Source organism: Urocitellus parryii, chromosome 2 (assembly GCF_045843805.1).
Source record: "Urocitellus parryii isolate mUroPar1 chromosome 2, mUroPar1.hap1, whole genome shotgun sequence".
NCBI classification, from domain to species: Eukaryota; Metazoa; Chordata; class Mammalia; order Rodentia; family Sciuridae; genus Urocitellus; species Urocitellus parryii.
In genome coordinates this window covers 11,627,235-11,652,664 of record NC_135532.1, presented here as the reverse complement: position 1 = coordinate 11,652,664, position 25,430 = coordinate 11,627,235, and the positions used below count along the sequence as shown (strand labels likewise).

Genomic DNA, 25,430 nt, shown 5'->3' with positions numbered 1-25,430 from the left:
AAAAAGGGAAAGTGGTATAGATTTATCTCCATCTCTAGGATTTTCCTCATTCAGTGTGGTCTCTTTGGAACAGTGATATGGGAAAAGTGTATTCCATCTTGTTCTTCGGAAGGTTGTCAGCTGACAGTGACAGTGCTTTGTGGTGGCGCCTGTTCCTGTCTGGGTTCCCTACCTTGGGTCAGCCAGCCACAAGGCTGCGTCACAGGGGGTTGCAGAGGGCTGCTGGTGCCGTGGTGTCTGGCCCATGACACAGGCAGCTGATGCAGGAGAAGTTGCCCCTGGTGGGCGCCTGGGCTTGCCCATGGTCACATTCAGCCCCCAGAGGCACAGCCAGGCTCTGCATCTACTGCAGTCCCAGCCTGTGGTTGGTGTCCTAAAGTCAAATCATCCCTGCGCCTCTCCTCTGGCACATCACAAAAGACAGACATTGGATAGTACATTTGAAGAACTTTTAGGGGGAGGGTACCAGGGATTGAACTCGGGGACACTCGACCACTCGATCACCAGCCCTATTTTGTATTTTATTTAGAGACAGGACCTCACTGAGTTGCTTAGCACCTTGCCATTGCTGAGGCTAGCTTTGAACTCACAATCCTCCTGCCTCAGCCTCCTGAGCTGCTGGGATTACAGGTGTGCGCCTCTGCTGGCACATTTGAGTCTGAATAGATAATTGTGTAAGACACAAGAGTAGAGGACCCTGTTTGGACAGTAACTAACCATAGCTAGCTTCTAAACAAAGTTAGAGAAAAAGATGGTTTCAATTTTTGGACTAAAAACTGAGCTGCACTAATCTGATGTTTCACGGTGAGGATTTTCAACGGAAACTCTGCTGCGGGAGCAGGAGGAGGGTATTCACGGTGCTCTGAGAGCGAATGTTGAAGGACAGGCTCAGAAAACTCCCATGGGCATTTTGTAAGTTTTCCAGACAGACGGCTGTTGACAGTGTGGCTGACTCAATGAGCGTGTGTGTAGCCCTGCTGTTGGCTCTGCTCACGGCAGAAAATGCTCCGTCGTGCCTGTTCTTGAAGACTTTTGAGTGTCTTCACTCTCTTGTTTTGCCCTTGAGATGCTTATGGCTATTTTTGCCAAAGGACCACCAATTTCTTAAAGAACTCGCACAGCTCAGATGCCCCAGCTTCATGCTCCACAACCATAGCATTGAGTGCACCACCCTGTCCCTTGGGTGGAAATGAGGCAGACCTGGCCAGGACCTCAGGGAGCCAGACAGCAGGGGGCCGGCTGCACCTGCTCATCCTGGCTTGAACCACTGGGTTTCAACTGGCCATGATGTGCTTTCGTTATCTGGCCAAATCAAACCGAGAGACTACAGTGAGGATTTCCCCTCCCTTGGGTGTTAAATCTGATCAGGTTCTCATGGTTAGACCTGAGGGTTCTCATCCCATAGCTGAACTGCAAAGATAAGAAGCAGCCCACAGAGAAGCCATTAGTTTAGGCTTTGGGTGTGATTTAATACATGTGGAAGCTAAAATCTCTGCGTTGGCTGGGGCAGGAGGTGGGCTGAGTTTCTATAAATACCATTATTCATATAATCACTGGGATTGAGTATCTGCTAGAATCTATAAAGTATTTCCAAGAGTCACTAAAATAATGCTGCGGGCCTTTTTGTTAAAATTCTATGTTCACCTTTTAAAAAAGAAGGCTGTCCCCATCCTCAGGCTTCATTTGGTCTCATCATGTTAGATTTCTTAGGCCAGTTCTTGTTTATGTCATTTTAAACTAGAAATCTGCAGCATGTGGCCCTCTTGGTTTCTAAGTGTGAAGGTTTTATTCCAGGACTGTGTTTTTGTGTGCCTGCACTTTGTTGTTGTAAAGGACACATCAGTTCTTGAAAAACAAAGGTACAAAACTAGTGAAGTGGAAGCAGGTGAAAGGGAGTGTGGAAAATAGATCCAGGTGGGGGCCATCCGAGGCTCTGGATCAGGGCCTCCTCAGAGGTCCAGAGGGAGAGCTTGCTGCCCTCCTGGCCCAGAGGCTTTCATGGTAATAATTATCCTAAGAGGTGACATGGATCAAGCACCCGTTAGGTATCCGTTCTAGAGCTCTCCTGTGCATACGCAGGACTGACGCCAGGAAACTGGTCTCCCTGCCTCCTGGGAGCGCCCAGCTATCTGTCCTGCACTTCTGCAGAGCCACCCTGGCCACCAGCCTTGCCTCCTGAATGTCCGTGCTGAGGAAGAGTGGGCCTCTGGCTTCCCATCTGTTTGTTGCCTGACTACACATCTGCAGAGGCCTCACTTTTGTCTTTCTGCCATTGAAACACAGGAATTGATCTTCGGAGCACTCCTGAGTCCTTCACAGAAGAGGCAGGAATGAGACACGCTAGGATTGGGCAGCCAGGGCTTCTCCGAGCCAGTAGGTGCTAAGGTCCACAGCAGTCATTTTTAATGCCCACCAGAGAAAGCTGTGGGAGTCTGTTCTTTGTGTGGCTAGTTGTTACTCCCATTCTTACCACCTGGACTGAACTCAGGGATGGCCTGAAGAAGGGGCAGCAGGGGCTTCCCTCCAGGTTGGCTGGTTTTCACCCACATACCTAAGCCCAAGCATACGCTTTCATTTATCCATGTTATGTTCTGCATGTGAGAGGAGCTTGACAGGTACCATTTCTTACTATAAATATTCATTTTTTAAAAAAACAATGCTAACTATTTCTACTTAGTCATTTTCTCTGACAAACATACCAAGTTTATCAGCAATGAAAACCCTCTAATCACACTGGTCTTCTCACTTCTAAAGAACATGCAAGGTCCAAACCAGCTCCGTCCTAAGTGGGCCTGGTGGCCCACCTCAGCCTGCATTGCCAGCCCACAGCCTGCTCAGATGGCAGAAAGTCTTCTGCAGAGACCTGTGAAAAACCAGGCTGGGCCTAGAGCCAGTGCCAGTGTGCGTGTGGCTGCACACGCCTAAGAGGGAATGACCCCAGGAGGAAGAAAAGCTTTTGCTCCTCACGCTGGACGATGCTTATGTGGCTAAGACACAGTGGCATTCCAGACAGTGGGGCCCCTGCAGCCTGGCTGCTGCTCTGCTGTGCCGGCCTGCATGTCACCACCTGCCATCAGCATCTTCACCAGTGGAGGAAAGGTCAGGTGCCCCAACTTCTGTTGAACTGAGCTCTGCAGCTCCAGTGAATCCTGACCCCCATGCTGTGCTAATGGACAGCAAATAGATTTGCTCCTGCTGACCAGGTGCACAGAAGCAGCCAGTCCTCAGCTGTGCTTGAGGTGACCAAGAGGGATAGTAAAGGCAGCCTTTTCTAAGCCATTGAGGTGGGCCTGCAGTTTCACTTTTGCAGAGATAATGGATGGAAAGAAGGTGGCTGACAGCTCCTCACTGGCCTGGGACGGAGTTCCCTAACTGCAGATGGTTGAGACCAACAGCTTAAGAGCTCGTGTCAATCCTGCCCAGTCCAGAGATTTCCCTCTTATTGCAGTGCAATCGGTGCTGGTTCCCCAGCCCATCCCCCACCCCGGACACAGGGGCTCGAGAAAGGATGGGGAGTAACACTCAGCTTCAAAATGCCCCTAATGAAAGGAGAAAGTGAATCCCAAGAACAGGATGGCAAAATTGATATTTGGCATCTGGCAGAGCCTAAACCAGGTGACTCGTGAACATCAAAAAGATTGTGTTCATCCAAGGTACCACAGTAATCTTGCTGGCACAAGACGTCACCAGGATGCTGTGTGACATCTCAGCACCAACAAATTTGAGAAGTTTACTAAGCAAATTTCAGGGTGATACAAATTTGAGGGAGATAACTAACCTGGTTGACAACAAAATTAAAATAAAAAAGAATTCATTTTAGTTGGCTAGAAAACAGGCAGGGATGTGCAGTGTCATGTGCCTAGAAGTGAGGATTGAGAAACCTGGTCTGAAGAGCTTCAGGTGAAATTTCCCAAAGGTTTTCAGTGTAAATTCTCACTTTTTGAAAGAATTATGCTGTTTCTACTCAGTCATTTTCTCTGTCTGGTAAACACCAAGTCCCACGATGAGGCACCCTGCGCAAAGCACATGTGCACACAAGTCTGCTTCCTCAAAAGCGTCCTGTGCTGTCTTCATCTAAGTGGACGGCAAGGTCAGAGGAGGGCGGCCCTCCAGCACCCAGTACTCAGGTCAGCCCACGCCCGCGGTGTTGTGCTCTGTTCTAGGCACATTTTGAGGTGATGCATAAATGAGAGCATGGGACAGAAGGGACCTGGCTGGAAGCTGCTGGATCCTGAAACACAGGAATGAACAAAGCAGCCATAGCCCTTCTTCTCAGAGAGTTTACAGTCCAGTGGTGGGGACAGCCTCAGTGAGCCTGGGACAGGAAGGTGGGACCCCCGAGGACTTCTCGTCCTGAGTCCTCTGGACTAGGAGACGTTGGGGAGAGCAGGCACTCCAAGAGCCGTCAGGTGAAGAGCCGCTGATGGGCCAAGGGAAGAGACCCCTCCCAGATAGAGGCAGCACCCAGCCAAGGGGCAGCCACGGAGCCAGGGGGCTGGGAGTGTTCCCCAGAGGAGCCGAGAGATAGAGGGAGAAAGGAAGTGATATGCTGGCCACACAGGGAAGAGCAGGTCCACCACTCTTCTCCTGCCCCTGCTCCTCTCAGGGGACTCTGGGTGTCACCAAGTGGGAGTGAGGTGCGCGTGCACAGGGCTGTCACATCCTTCTCATGGGAAGGGGACGTGGGGTTGCTTTCTGCCACTTCAAAGGGCAAAATTAGGACCTGTGACGTCCCATGAAGATCAGGTTCTGCTTGTAGGAGGAAGAACTTTCCACTAGATATGCAGAGCAGCCCTGGTGCCTTGGGCCAAGGCTGATATTCTAGAAAAGGTGAGTATTTCCTTGGGAGGGAAACGAAGCTAGAAGATTTCTGTGTTCTCTCCAGGCTGTCCATCAAGCCAGGGAGCTGCGCTCAGGGCACCTGTGGGCACCGCCTTGCTGTGCCTGGGCCACATCTCACTGGCTCACCTGGGTGGGCCCCTGCTACAGCACAGGCCTGTCCTCTAGTCAGCAGCCACATCGAGGATGCAGCCCGCTGTGCGTTTCTGTGACGGTGGAGCTGGAGTGGAAGTAGTCGGGAGGAGCAGCCCTCCTGCTGCAGAGTTAGGTCCTAGTCTTCACCCTGTCAGTGCTCACAACCTAAATGAAATGAATGACGCCTTCAGTTTCTAAACACCAGCTAGCACCCCACTTCTGAGAAGCGTCCCCACCTGTGTATCCCCACGCCCTCTCAGCAGTTTCCCTAAGGCTTTTGAGGGAGGTGGGGACTGGGCCTGGGTGTCCCCTGAGTCCCTTCCGACTGCCCTGCACCCTCTTCTTCTCGCTGGGGCCTTCCATCATGTTGGCCCTGCCAGTCAGCCCCTCCTTCAGCCCTGTGCACGCGCACCTCGCCCCCACTCGGTGACACCCAGAGTTCCCTGAGCAGGGGCAGGAGAAGAGTGGTGGACCTGTTCTTCCATGTGTGGCCAGTGTATCACTTCCTATCTGAAAGGAATTTTTAAATGGTGAGGGAGTCCTCAGGTCAGTCCTCAGAGCCTCTTTAATGCATATGTCATTGAAAATCTCAATGGTTAGAAGAGTATCATCTCTTACCATGTTGGTGCAGGTATGATCAATTTTAATATAAGTGCAAAAACTGGATTCCTGTAGCTAATCCAAGGCTATCAATATTTTTATAGTCCTTCTTAGTTGGGAAAACAGATTACAGGTAAACTTTAGTAATATTGCCGATTGGAACATTGGAGACTGTACAAAGTGCAGGAAGCTGTGTTCGTAGCCCCAGGATTGGTGTGGCTGCGTCCCCGCGGGCTTCAGCTGCCTCACACCAAGCTCGGCCTTCTGTGTACATGGCCACCACTGCTGCTGCCTACAGAGGCCACAGGCGGACAAGGCCTCAGCCCCCAGAGGCAGGGCTGATGTGTTACCCAAGGACTGAAAGCGTGTCGTGATCCTCAGGAGCAAGTGTCCAGTGAGTCGGTTCACATGCATATGACACCTGCCTGTCCTAAGTCAGAGCAGAAGCTTCATCAGGAGTGTCCCAGTGATGCATTCTGACCCCTTGTGCCTGGCTGCTCCCAAGGCCTGGTCCCAGTGGGTCACTGACCCTGAGAAGCCCCATTTCCTCAACTATAAAATGAAGTTATATGAGATAATAATGCATATTTATTGACCATATATAGTAAATTGGTACCTGTTATGCGTTTTAGAACAGAAGATTTCACATTGGAATAGAAACCAGTTAGTTGGTTTGGGTTCTTTTGGAGGGAGGAGGTGGTGGTTTCAGTTTTGACCCTTCCTACAAAGTTCACACAGGAGCCTTTTGGGGGTCGGAGGATAAGCAGTGCTGTCGCCAACCTCCTGGGTTCTGCTGTCTGTTCACAGGTCGCCCGGCTCATGGAGATGGGATTCTCCAGAGGTGACGCTTTGGAAGCCTTAAGAGCCTCAAACAATGACCTCAATGTGGCCACCAACTTCCTACTGCAGCACTGATGTTCCCGTCCAGCCACTGACTGGCAGTGGCATGGTCCCCGCCACCACCTCAGCCCAAGTACCAAGAAGGCTCTGGCAGCGATGTCTCATGGGGAGAGGGTGGTTCCCACTGCACCTCTTCCCTGTCTCCGAGATGGTTACTGTTGTAGTACCAAAATAAGTTTGCCATTAAATTAGCATGTATTTTCTATCTTTATTTTTTTATTGGGCATTTTCCTTAGTCTGGAGAATCATCATTCATTACTGCTGTGTCCAGGTGCATTAAAATTGCAGATTTCTGTGGGCAATTGAAAAGCAGTCCAGATGGGAAATCGTTACTGTTGTAATGTTCTTACCACAGTGACTTTTCCTATGTACCCTCTCATCATCGCCACCATGAAGAGGGACAGGTAATGGTACTTCAAGAAAGGACATGCAAAATTATTCTTTATTCTTTATGGACTTTTTTAATCACTATTTTTTTTGTTGTTGAACTTTGTTCAAATCCCACTGGCTGTCAGTGTCCCCACTTCCCAGGGGATGAGCTGTATCCACCGGGCCTCGGTGATGAGGGAGAAATTAAAGCTCATCCCAGCTCCACACTGTTCCAGCCTGTTCCAGTCAGGGAATTTCTCCAGCTCCTTCTCCCAACTTCCATTACAAATAATGATGGTAATCAAGTACTGACTTGAGGTTCTGGAATATACCATGACGCTTACTTGAGGTTAATTTTGCTCAGACAAGTCAGAGTTACCACTCAGGCTCGGGGGTGTCACAGGGCAAAGGGAATCGTTGCTTTCTGGAGCCTTGCAGGGCTTTTCCAGAGAGCATGGTGGCTGACCCACTGCAGGCTCAGCCCCAGAAGAGAAGAGAAAGAGCCTTGCTGACCCTCATCCTGCTACAGGGCTAACCTGTCTCCCTCCACGCTCACAGCAGGCCCATCTGGCAGCAGGTTCTCCCTGGCCCCGGGCCTGGCTCCTGTGGTGGGTGAGGCAGAGCAGACTGCAGAAATGCAGTCAGGGAGGTGGGGAGGCAGGAGGCGGCCACTGTGGTGTGACCAGCTCCAGAGCAGGTTGACTATTACCATGTAAGCGAATTGTGTGACTGGTATGTTCCACAAAACGAGCAGCACTGTATCAAATTGATGCAAATTTAGATGTGTGATACTTACAATAAAGTTTTTAATGTGTTTTACTTTTCAGTATTTTTAAATTAATTTTATTGGTGCATTGAGATCATATGTAATAATGGGATTCGTGGTGATATATTCACACATGCACATAACATAACTTGGTCAGTTTGATCCCCAGAGCCGCCCCGTCCCATTCCTCTACTGTGCTGGGCTTCTGTCTGTTTTCATGAAATTCTCTCCCCCCAACCCCCTTTTTTAATCTCTAGCTCCCACATTTGAGAGCAAACACAATGACCCTTGACTTTCTGAGTCTGGCTTATTTAGCTTTACATAATGCTCTCAAGTTTCATCCATTTTCCTGCAAAATAGCATAAGTTTGTTTTTTTTATGGCTAAAAAGAAAATCCAGAGCACATATATACATTTTCTTCATTCATCTGTTGATGGACACCTAGGCTGGTTTCATAATTTGACCATTGTGAATTGCACTGTAAGCATGGGCATGCAGGGATCACTATGGTATGCTGACTTTAATTCTTTTGGGTAAATACTGAGGAGTAGTACAGAAAAGTCTTATGGTAGTTCCGTTCCTGGTCATTGGAGGAACCACCAGACTGATATCCAAAGTGAGTGTTCTAATTTACAATCCCAACAGTGTATGAGTGTCCCTTCCCCCCCACACACACACACACATCCTCACAGGCATTTATTCTTACTTGTATTCTTGATGATTTCCACAAATTTTCAGTGTAGTTTTTATTTGCATTTTCCTGATTGCTAAAAATTTTGAGTGTTTTTGATATTTGTTGGCCATTTGTATTTTTTCAAGAAGTGTCTATTTAGTTCATTTGCCATTTATTTATTGGGTTTTGTGTGTGTGTGTGTGTATAAGTTTTTGAGTTCTTTATATATTCTGGATATTAATCCTCCTTGGAAGGAGCTGCACTCCCTGTCTTGGCTCTCTCTTCACACTCTTTGTTTCGTTTGCTATACAGAAGCTTTTTAATTTGGTTCATCTCTTTTATTAATTCTTGGTTTTATTTTCTGAGCTATAAGAATCCTATTGAGGAAGTCATCGCCTGCATCCATATGTTAAAGTGTTGAGTCTGTGTTTTCTCCTAGCAGTTGCAGATTTTCTGATCTAATTCCTCGGTCTTTGATCCATTTTGAGTTGACATTGTGCAGAGCAAGAGATAAGATCTAGTTTCAGTCTTCTACATATGGATACTAGGTTTTCCTAGCACTGTTTGTTATGAAGGCTGTCTTTTCTCCAACAACTGTTTTTGGCACCTTTGACAAGAATCAGATGATTATTCCTGTGTGGTTTTGTCTCTGTGTCTTCTATTCTATTCTATTGGTCTTTATACTTATTTTTATGCCAGTACCTTGCTATTTTTGTTACTTTAGCTCTATAGTATAATTTAAAAGTGGGTATTGTGATGCCTTTAGCATTGCTCATTTTGCTTAGAAATGTTTTAGTTATTCTGAGTCTTTTATTCCATATGAATTTGGGGTGTGTTTTTTCTAGTTCTGTGAAGAATTTTATTAGTACTTGGTTGGGGGTTGCATTGAATCTGTAGATTGTTTTTGTTAATATGGCCTTTTTGGGGAATGGGGATAAACTGGGGATTGAACCCAGGGGCACTCAACCACTGAGCCATATCCCTAGCCCTTTTTAAAATTTTATTTAGAGACAGGGTATCACTCAGTTGCTTAGGACCTCACTAAATTGCTGAGACTGGCTTTGAACTTGTAGTCATCCTGCCTCAGCTGCCTGAGCCACTGGGATTACAAGCATGTGCTACCATGTCTAGCTAAAATGGCCATTTTAACAATATTAATTCTGCCTCTTCATGAGCATGAGAGGTCTTTCCATTTTCTCATGCCTTCTTCAATTTCTTTCTTCAGAGTTCTATAATATTCATTGTAGAGGTCTTTCACCTCCTTGGTTAGATTTATTCCTTGGGTGGGTTTGTTTGTTTTTATTTTTTGGAGATTTTAAATGGAATTGTTTTCCTGATTTCTTTTTCAGTTGATTAATTATTGGTGTATGGAAAAGCTACTGATTTTTGTATGTTGAATTTTTATATCCTGATACTTTGCTGAACTTGTTTATTAGCTCAACAAGTCTTCTGGTAGAACTTGTTGGATCTTCCAAGTATAGGATTATGTCATTTGCAAACAGTGATTATTTGATTTCTTCCTTTCCTATTTGTATCCTTTTTATTTCTTTCTCTTGTTTAATTTCTCTGGTTAAAGCTTTAAGTACTGTATAGAATATGAGTGGTGAGAATGAACATCATTGTCTTATTCCTGAGTTTAGAGGAAATGCTTTCAGTTTTTCCCCATTAACTATGATGTTGCCTTTGGATTTTCATAGATAGCCTTTATGATGTTGAGGTAAGTTTCTTCTGACCCCACTTTCTTCATTGTTTTCATCCAAACGAACTTAATTTTGTTGAAAGCTTTGTCTGCAACTATTGAGATGATTTCTGTCCTTTATATTACTCATGTGGTGAATTACACTTATTGCTTTGCATATGTTGAACCATCCTTGCAACCCCGGAATGAAACCAACTTGATCATGATGTAACCAACTTGATTGTGATTCACAGTCTTCTTAACATGTTGTTCAATATGATTTGCTAATATTTTATTAAGGATTTTGTGTCTATGGTCATCAAGGATATTAATGTGTAGTTTTGTTTCCTTGTTGTGTCCTTGTCTGGTTTAAGTATCAGGGAGATGTTGGCTTTGTAGAATGAGTTTGGAAGTGTTCCTATTTGGAAGTGTCCCTTTCTATTTCATGAAATAATTTGAGGACCATTCACATTAGTTCCTTTTTTTTTTTTTAACTTTTTTTTAATTGTAGATGGACACAATACCTTTATTTATTTATATGTGATGCTGAGGATTGAACCCAGTGCCTCACATGTGCAAGGCAAGCACTCTACCACTGAGCTACAATCCCAGCCCCACATTAGATTAGTTCTTTAAACAGGTAGAATTTAGCTGGGCTTTTCTTTGTTGGAAGGCTTTTTATTACTGCTTCAATTTTTTTATTATTAGTCGGTTTAGGTTTTCTATATCCTCTTGGTTCAATTTTGGTATGTCATGTGTATCTAGAAATTTATTCATTTCTTCTAGATTTTTTCAGTTGTATTGGTTTTCAAAATAGTCCTTTTTCATCTCCAATTTTATTAATTGGGTCTTCTCTTTCTTTTGGTTAGTTTAGTGAAAAGTTTATCAATCTTGCTTATCTTTTCAAAGAATCAGCTCTTTTGGGCTGGGGATATGGCTCAAGCAGTAGTGCGCTCGCCTGGCATGCGTGCGGCCCGGGTTCGATCCTCAGCACCACATACAAACAAAGATGTTGTGTCCACCGAAAACTAAAAAAATAAATAAATAAATATTTTTAAAATTCTCTCTCACTTAAAAAAAAAGAATCAGCTCTTTGTTTCAGTGACCTTTTGTATTGATTTTTAATTCTCTATTTCATTACTTTTGGCTCTGACCTTAATTATTTCCTTCCTTCTACTGGTTTTGGAAATGGTTTTCTAGGGCCTTGAGGTGCATTATTAGATTATTTAGGCTCTTTCTGATTTTTTTATGTAGGCACTCTTCACAGACTTTCAAACGGCCATAATAGTGTCCCAGAGATTCTGATATGTTGTATCTTGCTATTCTCATTTTGCTTCTTAAAACTTCATTTCATTGTGATCTGATAAAATGCAAGGTGTTATATAAATTTTTTTATTAAAATGCTAAAACTTGTTTTATGGCCTAAAATATGCTCTGTTTTCAAGAAGGTTCCACAAGCAGCTGAGACAAAATTTTATTTGGGGTCTATCAGAGTCTTTATGTCAAGTAGTGTTTGTTTTATGTAATTAGTATAATGACATTTGGGGGCATAAATATTTAGTATCATTTTATCTTCCTGTTTGATTGTTCTCTTTGTCTCTTCTGATTAATATTGACCTGAAGTCTGCTTTTTCACATATGAGAGCAGCTGCTCCTGCTTGTTTACAGGCTCCATTTCCATGGAATATCATTTTCCATCCTTTCACTTTCAGGCTGTTTTTGCCTGTAAGATGGATCAAGATGCAAGCAGCTTATTGTTTGGTCATATTTTTTATTCCATTCTTCCAACTGTGTCTTAATTATAGTGTAGACCATTCACATTCAGTGTTATAGAGTTTTTTATTCTTTCCATTTTGATTTATTTCTAATGTTTAATTTGGTCCTATTTATCATTTGCTTAGCTACTTTTCTAATGAGATTTATCAGTTCATGAATTCTGGAGGGGTTTTTTATATGTTTATTTCTTAGTTGTAGGTGGACACAATATCTTCATTTTACATTTATGTGGTGCTGGGGATCGAACCCAGTGCCTTCTGCATGCCAAGCGAGCACTCTACCACTGAGCCACAACCCCAGCCCCAAATTCTGGAGTTTTTTGATTCCTTCTATATATAATATGTCTTTAAATAATTTCTGTAATGCTGGCTCAGTGTTCATAAATTCTTTTAATGTATGCTTATCTTGGAAGGTCTTTTATTTCTTCAGTTCTGAAGGAGAGCTTTATTAGGTATTGTAGCCTTGGCAGTTATCTTTCTCTCAGTTATTTTCATTCATTTTTTTCTGGGTTCTCTTGTAATACATTGATGCTTTTTTTATAATCACTCTTCTGAATTCTTTATCTGGTATTTCAACCACTCCAATATCTTTGGAGTCAGTTCCTGGTATATTATGAACTTTAGGAGATGTCATGTTACCTGGTTTTTTTCACATTTGTTGTATTCCTATGTTGAGATGTGGCATCTGTTGGAATGGACTTCTCTTCCACTTTTATGTGAGGACCTTTTCAGGGAATAGCCTTCTCTTGGGGAAGTACTCTGGGATATCAGATTGTTGTAAATTGCTGAATATATTTCCAGGTGGTTTTCATAGCATAGTTTCCCTACTAGTTCTTTGGTGATGATTAGTGTACTTTGATATAATGTGTATTGTGTCAAAGCTTAAGGATTCCACTTTCTCTGTAGGTCTCACAAGATTGGGGCAATGCTCTTAGCATGATATAGGTGGTACACCCTCTGCAATCGCTCTTCTAGGTTTAACTCTATGTTCTAAAAGGGTATGGGAATGATCTAAGCTGAGACCCCTTATAGATGTGATATCCACAATCTTTACCCTGTGTTACTTTATCCACAGTGTCTACCCTGTGAACTCATTGGATATTCAAGCTAGATTCCCAGCATCTCACAGAGAAGAAAGAGATAACAGTAACAATAGCAATGAGCAATATTCAGCATTAAAATAAATACCAGGTCCCTACTGTGTCATGTATGACACTGATGACCACAAAAACAGGGATGATTGGGTCAGCAGTTAGCAACAGCAATAAACAACCATGAGCTAGATACAGCATTAAAGTACACAGTAGGTGTGAACTATGACATCCACAATACTAATAACTGCAACAACATGAATGGTGTGGGCTTAAATTATATAATCTAAATAGTTTGAAGATGGTAAAATATAGTTTATTAAAATAAAATGGGGTAGGAAGGAAAAAGAGTTTAGAATATTCAAAAGGAGAAAAGAAAAAAAGCAGGAGAGAGGTAGCAAGTGAAGGCCATAAAGAAAGAGGAGAAAGAAAAATACTAGAGAAAGAGCAAGCAAGAAATTTTAGCATTTAGGGGGAGAAAAGAGAGTAACCACCACCACAACAACAATAAAACCTTCAAAGAACAAAATAGTGAAAAGGGAAAAAAATGATAAACAGTAATACGTGTGTGTACATGCACATACGTGGCACACACACACACATACATACATATCAGTAAATACAACAAAACAAAAAAATTGTAAATGAAAAATAATTGTCTCCGTTGGGGTGGTTGAAACTGTGGATAAGGATAAATATTCATTGCCTATGCCAGACTACCCACCTTCCCCTTTTTTCTTGGTCTATGCAGCCCTTAGAGAGACCAAGGGCTGAGGGCTAATAAACCCTTCCTTCCTCCTTTGTGTTGCTCACCAAGCTGCTGACTAGAGTGGCCTGGAACTGTTTGCCTGAAGCTGATTGAAATGACTTGGCTTTCTTGTCACCAGTACAAAGTAGGATAGAATGGGAAATACCACCTACTGGAGTTTTGTCCAGACAGACTAGATTGATGCACCCCAGGGCAGGGCTGATGCAGAGTTCTAAATGGGAAGTTCCAGCAGCTGAGGGTCTACCTCGGAGTGGAACTTTAGAACTTTTGCGGGTGGTAACTCCAGAAAGGTTAGATCAATACACTCATAGGGCTAGGCAGATTCCGATCTCCACTGGGTGTCATGGGGGCTTCCTGAGAATTCCACTAATAGTGAGGGGGCACAGCAGATCTCACACACTCCAACACCCATAAGTATGGCCTTCCAAGGCTTCATCCCCAAATGTCACATCCACTTGTTGGGTTTCCTGACTCTCTTCAGTCCAAGAGCCACTGGACTCAAAGGGAAAGTGAATACAACCTTCTCTTTGCCTAATTGAATTGCATTCCTCTGGATGCACCCTAGGCCACCTCCTAGGCACTGGCTGGGACACTATGACAATATTTACTCTGATCTCCAGGGTTCCCACAACACCAAGCTGCAGCATGACCTTCACAAGATGGCTCCCTGCTTTATCTCTCTGCTCACAATGTGAGGATTATAGGGCTTGCTGCGCAGCCTCTGAACCAGCTTCAGTCAGGTTGCCTTTCTGTTCTACAGGTGTTCATGCCAAAGCCATCTGCTGTGTTTCTTCCCCTTTGTATCACTCCTCCCATCTGTGGTGACCCACTATTGCTGCCACCACTGGCTTCGCTGCCGTGTACTCTCTTGTTCAAAACACCAGACTGTCGGGGTCTCTCTGCGTCTCTGACAGTCCCACATGGAATTTCAGTCAATGCCCTCAGTCACCCAGCTCGCTGGAGAAGCAGTACCGAGCGGCTGAGCAACTGGAAGGTGCAGCCTGCCTCTACTCCACCTTCTTTGTTCCTCTCTATTTTTTAGACTTTTCTAAATAAAATTCCATTCTAGGCATTTTCACTAAAAAGGAAAACATAAAAACCAGACTGCTCATGTTTCTCCAGAGGCTTGGGTGCCTTCTAAGTGAACACAGCACTTTGGTTCCTGTATGACACCAGTCAGTGCCATCACCATTCTGAAGCCTGGCCCTTTGGGCTCAGTGGGACCCCATCCTTAGGCTGCTTGGAGCCATCAAGCTGCTCAGAATGAGGCTGAGGTGACTGGTTGCCCAGTTGGTCCCAAGCAGCAGCCCTTACTGGAATCTGGTTTTCTCATCTCAGCTGGTGGAGAGTCGGGTGGTCATCTCTGGTCACCTTCATGCCCTGACCAAGTCACAGTGAGGCCCCATGAGAGTGCTGATGAAAATGTGATGGTGTGACCTCCAGGACAAGTTGAAACCACCCTCTGTACTTCCCCAGGCAAAGAGCAGCTGCATCCAAAAATACACCGTCTACTCTACTCCTTCCCACCCTCTGAGAGCACTGAGCAAAGCAAAACAAACTGTGGCCACATCCTGGCCCTCCCCGGGGTCAGGCGAACCATGGTCCCCTGTGAGGATCACGAATTAGAGGCCCAAATTCAAAAGGAGAATTCCCACCTGAATGTGATCACATTTCAGAGACGCTTGTCCTGCCCAGAGGAACCTCAGTGACCCTGTGTGTCAGTCTTTCAGAGACTGGGAATTTGGAGAATGGGAACTGAGAACTAAAATGCATGCAGCATGGGTGGGAGGCGACTCTTGGGAGCTCTTTAGCTCTTCCCAGCTCTTTCTTGGGAGCTCTTTAGCTCTTCCCAGCTCCTCTGCAGCTGCAAGCCTGCTTTCCTCCCTGTAGTGCAGCTGGAGGCGCCCCCTCCTCCACCACCCTCCAGACCGGCACACGCAGTCTGCCCTTCATTCTTGGGCTCTTTCTCTTTGCCTCCTGGGGTCCCGTTGCTGGCCACTCTCGCCTCCTGCAGATATGGACACAGACTGCAGCTACTCAACTCAGGATTTAGAAATTGCGAATACCCACCTCCTGTGGAGATGCCCAGAAATCTTCCTGGCTGATGGCATGCCCCAAAAAGACCTTGCCAGAGGGGGGCATCAGTGAGCCATTTGATTCCATTTCCTAAGGTCCAGAAAAGATGGAGGTTTTTGATTTTGGGCAAATGGTCACAGATTGGGCTTCATTCTCAAGCAAGAGGATTCCAGATTGTGACATGAGAAAGGGAGAGGAGAAAAATGTCTGTAGTAGACATCCCTCTGTGGCTAAGAAGAACCTGCCCCAGGTCCCTATGTGTGGACCTGAACTGGGTAAGGTTAGAAAGGCGAAGATTTTAGGCAAATTAAGCACAAAATCGAGACATATCCTAGTGTCATTGAGATGCTTTCTGGGTCCCAGAGTTTATGTTCCCACAATTCATAAATTGAAATGGAAGTGTCTAAAACCACAAACTTGAGCTCTTTTAACCAGTTAGATTTCGTGACATTTAATTTGTGAAATCTGGTTATTTTCTTCACTTTCCAGTCCCCTAACTGATACAGTGTTTCTCTAAAGGCATGGACGAAGAACACCAGACTAAGATTTGGTTCATACTAGAAATTTAGTTCTGAAACTGAAATCTTATATGAGAGAAAAATAGCCCCCACCATGTGACTTTACCAACCTGCTTACTACGGGCACCTCTGATGCAGATTCAACACCGATAGCTAAATTTTGATGATGCTCCCTTTAGAGCTGAAAAGTCCATCACAGAAGCTCTGGGGCTGCTGGGGGCTGCAGAGGCTGGGAAAGTGACCAGTAGGTGTAGGACATCCACTGAAGAGAGGCGGCTGGACAGCTAGAGGGGGGCCTGCTCTGGCAATAAAGGGGGTAGGTGGGGTTCTTGGGAATTTGGAGGGAGGAAACAGGACTCTGCAGACACTCACAGGCCTGGAGTGGGGGGAGAGGCAGCAGAGGGCAGCCCCAGGCAGGAGGAGCGTTTGTCTAGCAGGGCAGGGCTTGAAGGGTGGGCAGAGTGGGGGCAGCCAGGGAGTGGCAGTTCCCCAGGACAAGAGCTGGAGGCTGAGGAAGGGGGAAAGTGGAGGTGGGAAGAGGTTCATCCAGGAAATGTGACACGAGGAGGACCAGGGCCGGAGAGTCTGAGAGCCAGGCCGGGAACAGGGTACAGGGTGCGAGCAGGGACCCTGAGGAGGGGTGGACCTGGGAACCAAGAGGGACCCCTCAGGCCTCCAGAACTCGAGGAAGGAGAGGACAGAGGTAAAAGGAAGCGGAGGGAGGTGAAGAGGCTCGTTTCTTAGAGTAGGGAGGTAGGCAGGGCCCAAGGAAGGGCTGGGAGCCTAAGAAGAGTGGACAAGGGCCTCAAAGGAGAGAAAAGCCCAGAGGGTCTACCCGGCCAGAGGCAGGGGCTTTGACCACTTTTGTTGATCCACTCTGCAGTGTTATGTGATCTGCCCAGTGAGAATTTCAAAGGTCCTGCAGCCCCAGACAGGAATTCAGGCAGTCTCAAGAGACTGTCGAGATTCTGCAGGCCCCTCCTACTGTCTGCAGACCCACAGCTTCCCAGGGAGCTTGTTGAGAGCCACAGCCAAAGGGGCCCCAGCAAACTTCCAGCTGCCAGCAAACTTCCAGCTGCCGGCTGATGATTGGCTCACAGTGGCCCCAGCAACATCTAGCTGATTGGCTCCTCTGCAGTCATGTTCATTGGGCTGTTTCCCTGCCCTTCAAGCTGCCAGCTGATGATTGGCTCACAGTGGCCCCAGCAACATCTAGCTGATTGGCTCCTCTGCGGTCATGTTCATTGGGCTGTTTCCCTGCCCTTCAGACTACGGAACTGCTCATTGGGGGACTTCTTTGGCTCCGCCCACGCGACCTAGCCAATCGGCCTCAAGAGCAGGAGGATTGGGGGAGGTGGTGGTTGGTGTGTGGAGAGGCTTGTGGAAGCCGGTGGTGGCAGTTGGGCTCTGAGGGTTTTTCCTGAGGAGCTGTTTTGTTTGGCGTTTGTAGTTTTAAAAATAAAGTTTGTTTCTTTTGACAAGTAGCTCCTGAATTGTGCCCAGCCAGACTGCGGCAGAGCTCATAGTTGTGTGACTGTTCTGGAATGTTCTGAGCTGCCCTGGGAATTTGAGTAGACTTGGTAGTAGAAGGGGAAAAAGAGGAATCCAAGGAGTGTGGAAAAGGGGGCCGTTGACAGAAATCTACCTGGCCTAAAGTCTGTGCTTCTGGTTTCCTAAAAACTTACCCTGGTCCTCAGCCAAACACAGAAGCTCCTTAGGGATGAACTGACCCACATGTTCCAGATTATCAGGAAAATACTGCAAAAGTATTATGTGATCCCTAGTCAATAACACTAGAGAAAACCTCCCAAGTCCCTCCCCAGCCCGGGAACGGGGCCAGTGTGGTATTCAACAGAAGTACCCGGTTGTATCAGAAAGCTGATCAGCCTAGCACATGGGTGCAGGCGGCTCTTTGAGATCTACCTTCTGCCTTGCCCAGGACCAGTGCTCCTGTGAGCCCCACTGAGACCCTCCTCCCCAAGTGTGGAGTCTGTCCACAGGTTCGGAGGGGATGTCTAGGCTGGAAGAGAGCAACCTTCTAGTGAAAGCCCACCTTCTCCTGAGCCAGGGGCCAGGGTCAGGAGCCAGGGTAATCTGACTGGGGTCACACCACTGACCTTGAGGGTAAAGCCAGCCCTCCTGGGGCCAGGCCGATCCTCAGCCCCTCCCTAGGCTGTCCCTGGCCTTGCACAGTTGGTATTTCTCTCCCTCTGGCTATGCACACCTTGGCAATGGGAGAAGAGAAGGAAGTTCCCCCAGGTAGAACTCACACTCCTTTGGGACTGTTCTGGTCCCTTACTCCTGCTCACAGCAGGCCCGGGAGCACTGGGAGACCCTCTCAACAGATGGGAGCTCCCAAGGGACACCTCAGGAAGCAAGGCCAGGACTCCTCCAGTGAGGCCAGAGTCTTCTTCCAAACCCACTAACTCTGCCCGAGCCATGTCCAGCCAGCTGTCCCCAGCATGTGCACTTATGAGACACTGCAGGCAGAGTGGAAAACAGGTAACAGCGGTGCTTTCCCAGCACTGAGGATGGTGTGCCCCAGCTTCCTGAGTTGGGCTGGAGGCGATGCAATGCCCCCGGAGATTAGTAAGGACACTTGGCCTTTTCAAAAGTGGCCATTTGCAACTTCAGTGAAAAAAATGCACTCAATATCCGGGTCTTTAACCAGGGGTGTAGCCCCTGGAGCTTTGCAGATCCCTTGTTGGTTGACAAGGACCCCAGGCTCAGCGAAGAGCCAGGCACTGTGGGTGCCAGGGGGGCCTGCCATCCCCTTGCTTGCATCCAGCCTGTTTGCTGGCCTGCCCAGAAGGCAGCCAGGTGCTAAGGGCCAGGGCCCTGGGAGGTGGTGTCAGAGGGGACCTGGCTCCTTGCTCCTTGGGACAGCAAAGCCACTCCTTCTCTTTTGATCAGCCCTATCCCATCAGAGATAGTTCAGCCCTAAGAGGGTCTTTTTGGTTTTGAGAAGATTTTCATTTCTCTTGTTCACTGGGGGCCAGGGTGATATTCAACAGAAGTACCCGGCTGTATCAGAAACCCGATGAGCCTACAATGTCCTTACAGATTTTTTAACACCCCCTGCATTGTGTAACCTAGGACTGACTCCTATGTTCCAGATGAATACAGCTGTTCAGACCATGGGGGGCTTTTACAAATAAAAGTCTTGGCCTCCTGAACACCTGAAGACCTGCGTAGGCATAAAAATGTAGTCCAGTGAATAATTGGAAAAGCCAACCCCCTAGCAGAGTGAGCACCCCAAGTCTGGCCCATCCCCACCTGAAGTGAGAGGCAATGATGTTCCTGCTCAGGGAACTTGAGCCCTGAACTGAAGTGACCTGAAAAATGGTTTGGTTATTTTTTAAAAAAATGTAAAAAGATTGGGCTGAGGTTGTGACTCAGTGGTAGATCTTTCGCCTCGCAGATGCGAGACCCTGGGTTCAATCCTCAGCACCACATAAAAATAAATAAGTGAAATAAAGGTATTGTGTCCAACTACAACTAAAAAATAAATATTAAAAAAATGTAAAAAGATTAAAGTCAAATACTCACTCTCAGCCCCTCTTATTTCTGGTGGTGTGAATGACCTTCAAATCATGACCAGTTGCAAATTGCAAAATTTTGGAATTTGGAGCTCAAAGCCACTCTAAAATGAGAAAAAACAATTTGAGGATTCACTTGCTTGGGGCAAGGGAGGCAGTGAGAGGACTAGGGAAGGCCCCCAAGATCCCCAGGGGACGAGGAATGGCTGTTTCGGAAGCGGGTGGACAGGGGTCTGTTTTGCTGGGATTTTCATAGCTCACACATATGCTCTCTTTTGCATTTTGAAATATCCAATAAAAGGTTGAAAGCCTCAAAAGGAATGTCACCTCCTCTCTTTGGGCACTGGCAGCTTCTTCAGGAGGTTCAGATGGGGTGGGCCCAGGGCACTCCTTTCCTTTGAGAGGCTCCAAACCCTGGGGCTGGATAGACTGGTCCAGATCAGACAGTGACGGAAAGACTATAGCCCAGGGTAATAGGACCAAGCCTGGGGACCCTGATACCGCTCCCCTCACTTCATTGTTGGAGGCCCTACTGGGCCCTGGAGAGAGACTTGGATTCTAACACTTCCCACAAGGTTCCTGTTTGGTCTCAAACCTTATCCTTCCTGTCCAACTTTGATAGCTATCCTCAAAGCAGTGTTGACCTGAGCTGACCTCAACGGTGGCAAAGCCAGGCCTTGGCCAGGTTGGTAGTCAGTCATGTTTGTCCCTATACAGGCCCCTCACCTGGAGGGCAAGGTCAAGAGCCAGCTCAGGTGCAGAATGCAGTCTGCTGACCCTGGATCTGAGGGAGGGGTCACTCCTGGAGCCTGGGGTCTGGTGTCTATGGGCAGCACCAGACTGAGAAGCCACGCACAGCATTCTGGGACAAGCTCCAGGCCTCTAGGGAACACTCCCAGAACCTGAGGCAGGTGAAGCTGACCATGAAGCCCAGCAGGCAGCCCAGTGGCTCTGCTGCCCAGTGATTCTCCACTGGTACCTACTGAACACCAAGGGCTAACAGCAGCTCCCTGTGGCCAAGGGCTGCGGAGATTTGGCCCCACCCCAGGTTCAATCACATGCCTGGGGACACGGAGCCCCATGAGTGAGCAGGCAAGTCAGGTGCCCAACATTAATAAAATGTGATCCCTGCCCCACCCGTGGTCCACCACCCCCCTCTCAACATAAGAGGAACCAGAAGGAAGCTCTTATTCTAGGCTGGGTGTGGCGGTTAGTCAATTAACATTTTTAAAGCAAATAAAGTACAGAAATGTGTCACCTATTGCCCATGTATCAAGTACTTAAATTTCAAACATGTCCACGTAACTCACTCTCCAGTCTCTGGTGTCCATGTGATCAAGGTCCTCTCTTGAAGAAATAAAGTTCTAAGGGTTGAAATTTGAGGGATCTTTCGGAGTCCAGGCCCACAGCCATCACGGATGAGTCCCAGGTTGCATCCTGGATGGCAGTTGTGGGGAGAACACAGCGAAGACGTGGGAGTCCTGCACCCCGCCCCCGAGCTGTCACTCTCCTGTTTGGACAACAGATTGGTTTGTTACCTGTTTGTCTGACTCGGTTCTTGTGAAAACCACTCTTTCTTTTTCCTTCATCCTTTATCAGTTTTCATAATAATGACATCATTTAATTTCACGAACAGTCGAGAGATGGGTTGAGGAAGCCTTGGCCACCAGCACAGCTGTTTGCCGGAGAGTGCAGATGCTGGGTAGCCAGGGCCAGAGCCTGCCCACTTGCCCCAAGACCGGAGGCCAGCTCTGCTCCCTGAGTCTGCGGCTGGCTAGTGAGGTTGCCAGGATTCCCGCAGTAGCCGCAGTCCACGAGAGAGTGGAACAAGTCGCTGGGGTTGGGAGAATCAGGAGAGGGGCCTCTGCCCTCATTTTTTACCCTGCTTCCTAGGTGACCCCAAACCTCACTAAGCCCGAGCAAATCGGTAGCAGCGCCTTGCTAGGTCCTGTTACCAAGGACGGAGGGCTCTTCTCGCTCAGCTGCCCAGCTCCTGTGACTGCACACTGATGGACGGGGAAGGGCTCCCACCCAGAGCATTTGGTTCTGCCGCACATAAGCAGGGTATCCCTGGTGTGGCCCTCCTCTACTCTGTCCCCTCTCTTTTGGGTGTCTGCCTTTGACATTGTGTGGTCACAGGCCCTCCACCAACTGCTGTGTTGCTGGATGTGTCTTCCTAGACAGACACCTGCTACAGGCCACACGGTGATTAGGGCAGGCCACCCACACAGAATAGGAAAGCCACTGACACGGTGAACAGACCCGTGGCAAGACCCATGATCTCATCTGACATGCTTACCGGCCTCCTGCTCAGAAATCACTCGGTTCTCAGAGCTGGAGGACGTCACCATCTTGTTGACTAATGTCCTCGTTGAGCAGATGAAGCCAGATTCCAGAGCTGCCAGTGACCGGCTGAGGCTCCCTTGACCCCACACCTTGTGATGTCCCCCTTCAGCAGAGGCCCCTGGGGCCCACTTACCCGGCAGGTGGGAGGTGGGTGGCTCTTCACAAGGAAGGTGTTCGCAGGAACCTGAGCCCGGCCTCTGCCCTCTCCCAGGGCCGCCTGGTTTTACCAGCTCCACCAGCTCAGGTGTCCACGGCGTCTAGGGAAGCACTGGTTACCACTGTCTTCTCAGTCACCTCCCACACGCACGGAGAACCTGCTGGGTACATATGAAAGACGAGCGAGGGATCAAACAAGATAAGGCCACCAGACTTCTGCAGAAGTGCTCAGCATCAACGTAGAGGAGCAGGAGGGGCCGTCGCTAGGCATCGGCAGGGCTCCCAGAGACAGCCAGGCTATAAATTTGGGTCATCCACTTGATCTACGGAGAAAAAGCAGAGCCCCACCTTTGCACAGGGAGACCTGGTTCTGGGGACACAAAGCACTCGGGGGCACCGCCTCCCCTCCTGCAGCTCCATCCCGGGTCACTTGCGAGCCCAGAAGTCAGGCCGCAGGCTCACTGGGCAGTGCAGTCACCCTCACTCCAGACAGCACTCAGGTGGCTCTCGGAGTGCCCAGGACACCTGGGCACTAGTCCTCCTGTGCAGGTGTCTCCTCGACACCCAGAAGCCACCTGTCCCCTGAAATGAAGCTTGTTTGGAACAGGCGTTCTTCACGGGAGCCTCTGCCCGTGATCCTGCCAGGGTCCTGGACAACCTGATGGGTGACATGATCCAAAGGACCCCCAAGCCTGCTCGCCCTGCCCTGCTGTGGCAGTCCCTGAAACCACAGGAAAGGCCGTGGCCCACATTTCCCCTGCCTCTCCTTCTGCCCTGACTGACCCTAACACCTCCCTGTGGGGCCCTGTGGCATGGCGCGCCCCTCCTCCCGGGCTCTGTGAGTGACAGCCCGGCTGCCTCTGCTGATCATCACGAAACCCACGTCTGAAACAGGCTGCTCAGCACTTCCCAGAACAGTGTCCTCCTCATGCCAAGCCTGCACCTCACCCCGAATGGTCTTCTAGGCCTCCTGCCCCCTGTGTCCTGCTTTATACTGGACACCTCCACGGGCCTGTCCTTGAGGTAGCTGAGCCCGCCTTCTGCTTCCAATCTACATCTTGCCCCAAACTCGCCATCTCAGGAAACGGTGCCATCAGTGCAGCCATCCCTGTAAAGCCAGGCCCTCCAGGGGTCCCCAACCTCTTCCCCGGGGTCCACCAGTCTCTCCTGAGCACAGAACACACCTGACGTGTACACTGAGATTGCCTGGTGACGGTCTGCAGGACCCTGGGGTTAGACCCATTTCAGGCATTTGTGCCTCGAGGCAGTCCTGCCTCCTGGGGTTGATCTGACCGCGGGTCACAGGTTGATGGGCCCAAGGGCGGCACGGCCTGTCCCTCAGCCTGGCTGCCACAACCTCAGGCGTAGGAGGAACTCGTTGATCTCTGCGCCTCGCCCACATGCAGTCTCTTGGCGAAGTGAGAAAGAAAACTGTAGTGAAAGCTGGCTGTGGTCACCTTGTGGGTGTGGCGATGCCCCGGAAGTGTGGCTGCCAGTGCAGATGTGCTTTCTGGAAAAAGTTGGGAGCCCGTAGGAACCTTCCAGTATCTACCCACTGCTGCGTGAGACTCTCTGCTCTTCCCCCTCAAAATGCCAAGTGATTAAAATTCTGGGAAGTCATTGTACACCCCTGCACCCGACGGCAGAATCCCCTGGGCCTCTGCCGGGTGGATGGCCACTGTCCCAGGAATTGGGACTTAGAGCCTCATTAAAGGCCTGAACCTGGGACCCCCTTGGCCTTCATCCTTCCTCTGTTCTGAGCCCACACAACAGGTTGGAGAAACCCTGAGACATAAACACTCTGATGCTTCCCTTTCATCATGGGGTTGTTTGGACAGGACCTGAGAAACAACCCCAGAAGTTACACTCTTCTTGGTAAGTTCCAGAATAGTAAAATATTCTGCAAATATATTTTTATTATTTCTTTTAGACATTGATGGGCCTTTATTTTGTTCATTTATTTATATGCGGTGCTGAGAATCGAACCCAATGCCTCACACATGCTAGGCAAGTGCTCTGTCACTGAGCACAACCCCAGCTCTTTCTGCAAATATTTTAATAAAACCAATATCAACAGTGATGCAGCCACATCAAAGTTCATAGCAGATCAATTCCCAATAGCTAAGCTATGGAACCAACCTAGGTTCCCTTCAACAGATGAATGGATAAAGAAAATGTGGTGTATATACACAATGGAAGATTACTCAGCCTTAAAGAAGAATGAAATTATGGCGTTTGCAGGTAAGTGGATGGAGCTGGAGAATATTATGCTAAGAGAAATAACCAATTTCAAAGAATCAAAAGCCCAGTGTTTTCTCTAATATGCGAATACTAATTCACAATAAGTGGGGGTGGGGCTAGGGAAGAATAGAGTTAATTTGGATTGGACAGTGAGGAGTTAAGGGAGAGGAGGGGACGAAGTATGGGGATAGGAAGGATTGTAGAATGAATTGACATTATTACCCTATGTGCATATATGATTACACAATTGGTGGGATTCTACATTATGTACAGCCAGAAGAATGAGAAGTTATACTCCATTTATGTATGATGTGTCCAAGTGCATTCTACTGCCATGTAGAACTAATTAGAACAAAAACAAAGATGGGGGTTTGAACAATACCAGTGCATTAAAATAGGTTGAAAATCATAACCTGGAGATTATTATATAATTTACCATCATAAAGAATATTAGGGCTGGGGCTGTAGCTCAGTAGTAGAGTGCTCACCTCATATGTGAAAGGCACTGGGTTTAATCCTCAGCACCACATAAAAATAAAATGAAGGTATTGTGTCCAACTACAACTAAAAACATTTTTTTAAGAATATTAAGATATCTCTGGGTGCAGGTGCACACCTGTAATCCTAGTGGCTCAGGAGGCTGAGGCAGGAGTATCACAAGTTCAAAGCCAGCCTTTGCAAAGTCAAGGTGCTAAAACAACTCAGTGAGACCCTGTCTCTAAATAAAATACAAAATAGGGCTGGGGATGTGGCTCAGTGGTCGAGTGCCCCTGAGTTCAATCCCCGGTACCAAAAAAAAAAAAAGAATATTAATGTATCAATATTATTGTCATTAATATTGTCATTAATTAACAAATATTGTCATTAATCATTCACCTGTTATTTTTCTCAAAAGGATAGAACTCTAAAAACGAATATTTATTTCAAAGTTGCCATAGAAGTATATTTGTTGGTAACTG

The 25,430-nt window shown here is 47.4% G+C and overlaps 1 protein-coding gene across 2 annotated transcripts in view; it reads left to right on the top strand.

Moving 5' to 3' along the window:
• The window catches only part of Ubac2 (UBA domain containing 2), a 156,179-nt gene extending 148,517 nt beyond the window's left edge, over window positions 1-7,662 (top strand). For both annotated transcript variants that reach the window (XM_026399703.2, XM_026399695.2), the window contains one exon: window positions 6,382-7,662. In XM_026399703.2, coding sequence (XP_026255488.1) covers window positions 6,382-6,489 — 108 coding nt within the window. In that variant the 3' untranslated portion in view covers window positions 6,490-7,662. The remainder of the gene's footprint in view (window positions 1-6,381) is intronic.
• The last annotated feature ends 17,768 nt before the right edge of the window (window positions 7,663-25,430 follow it).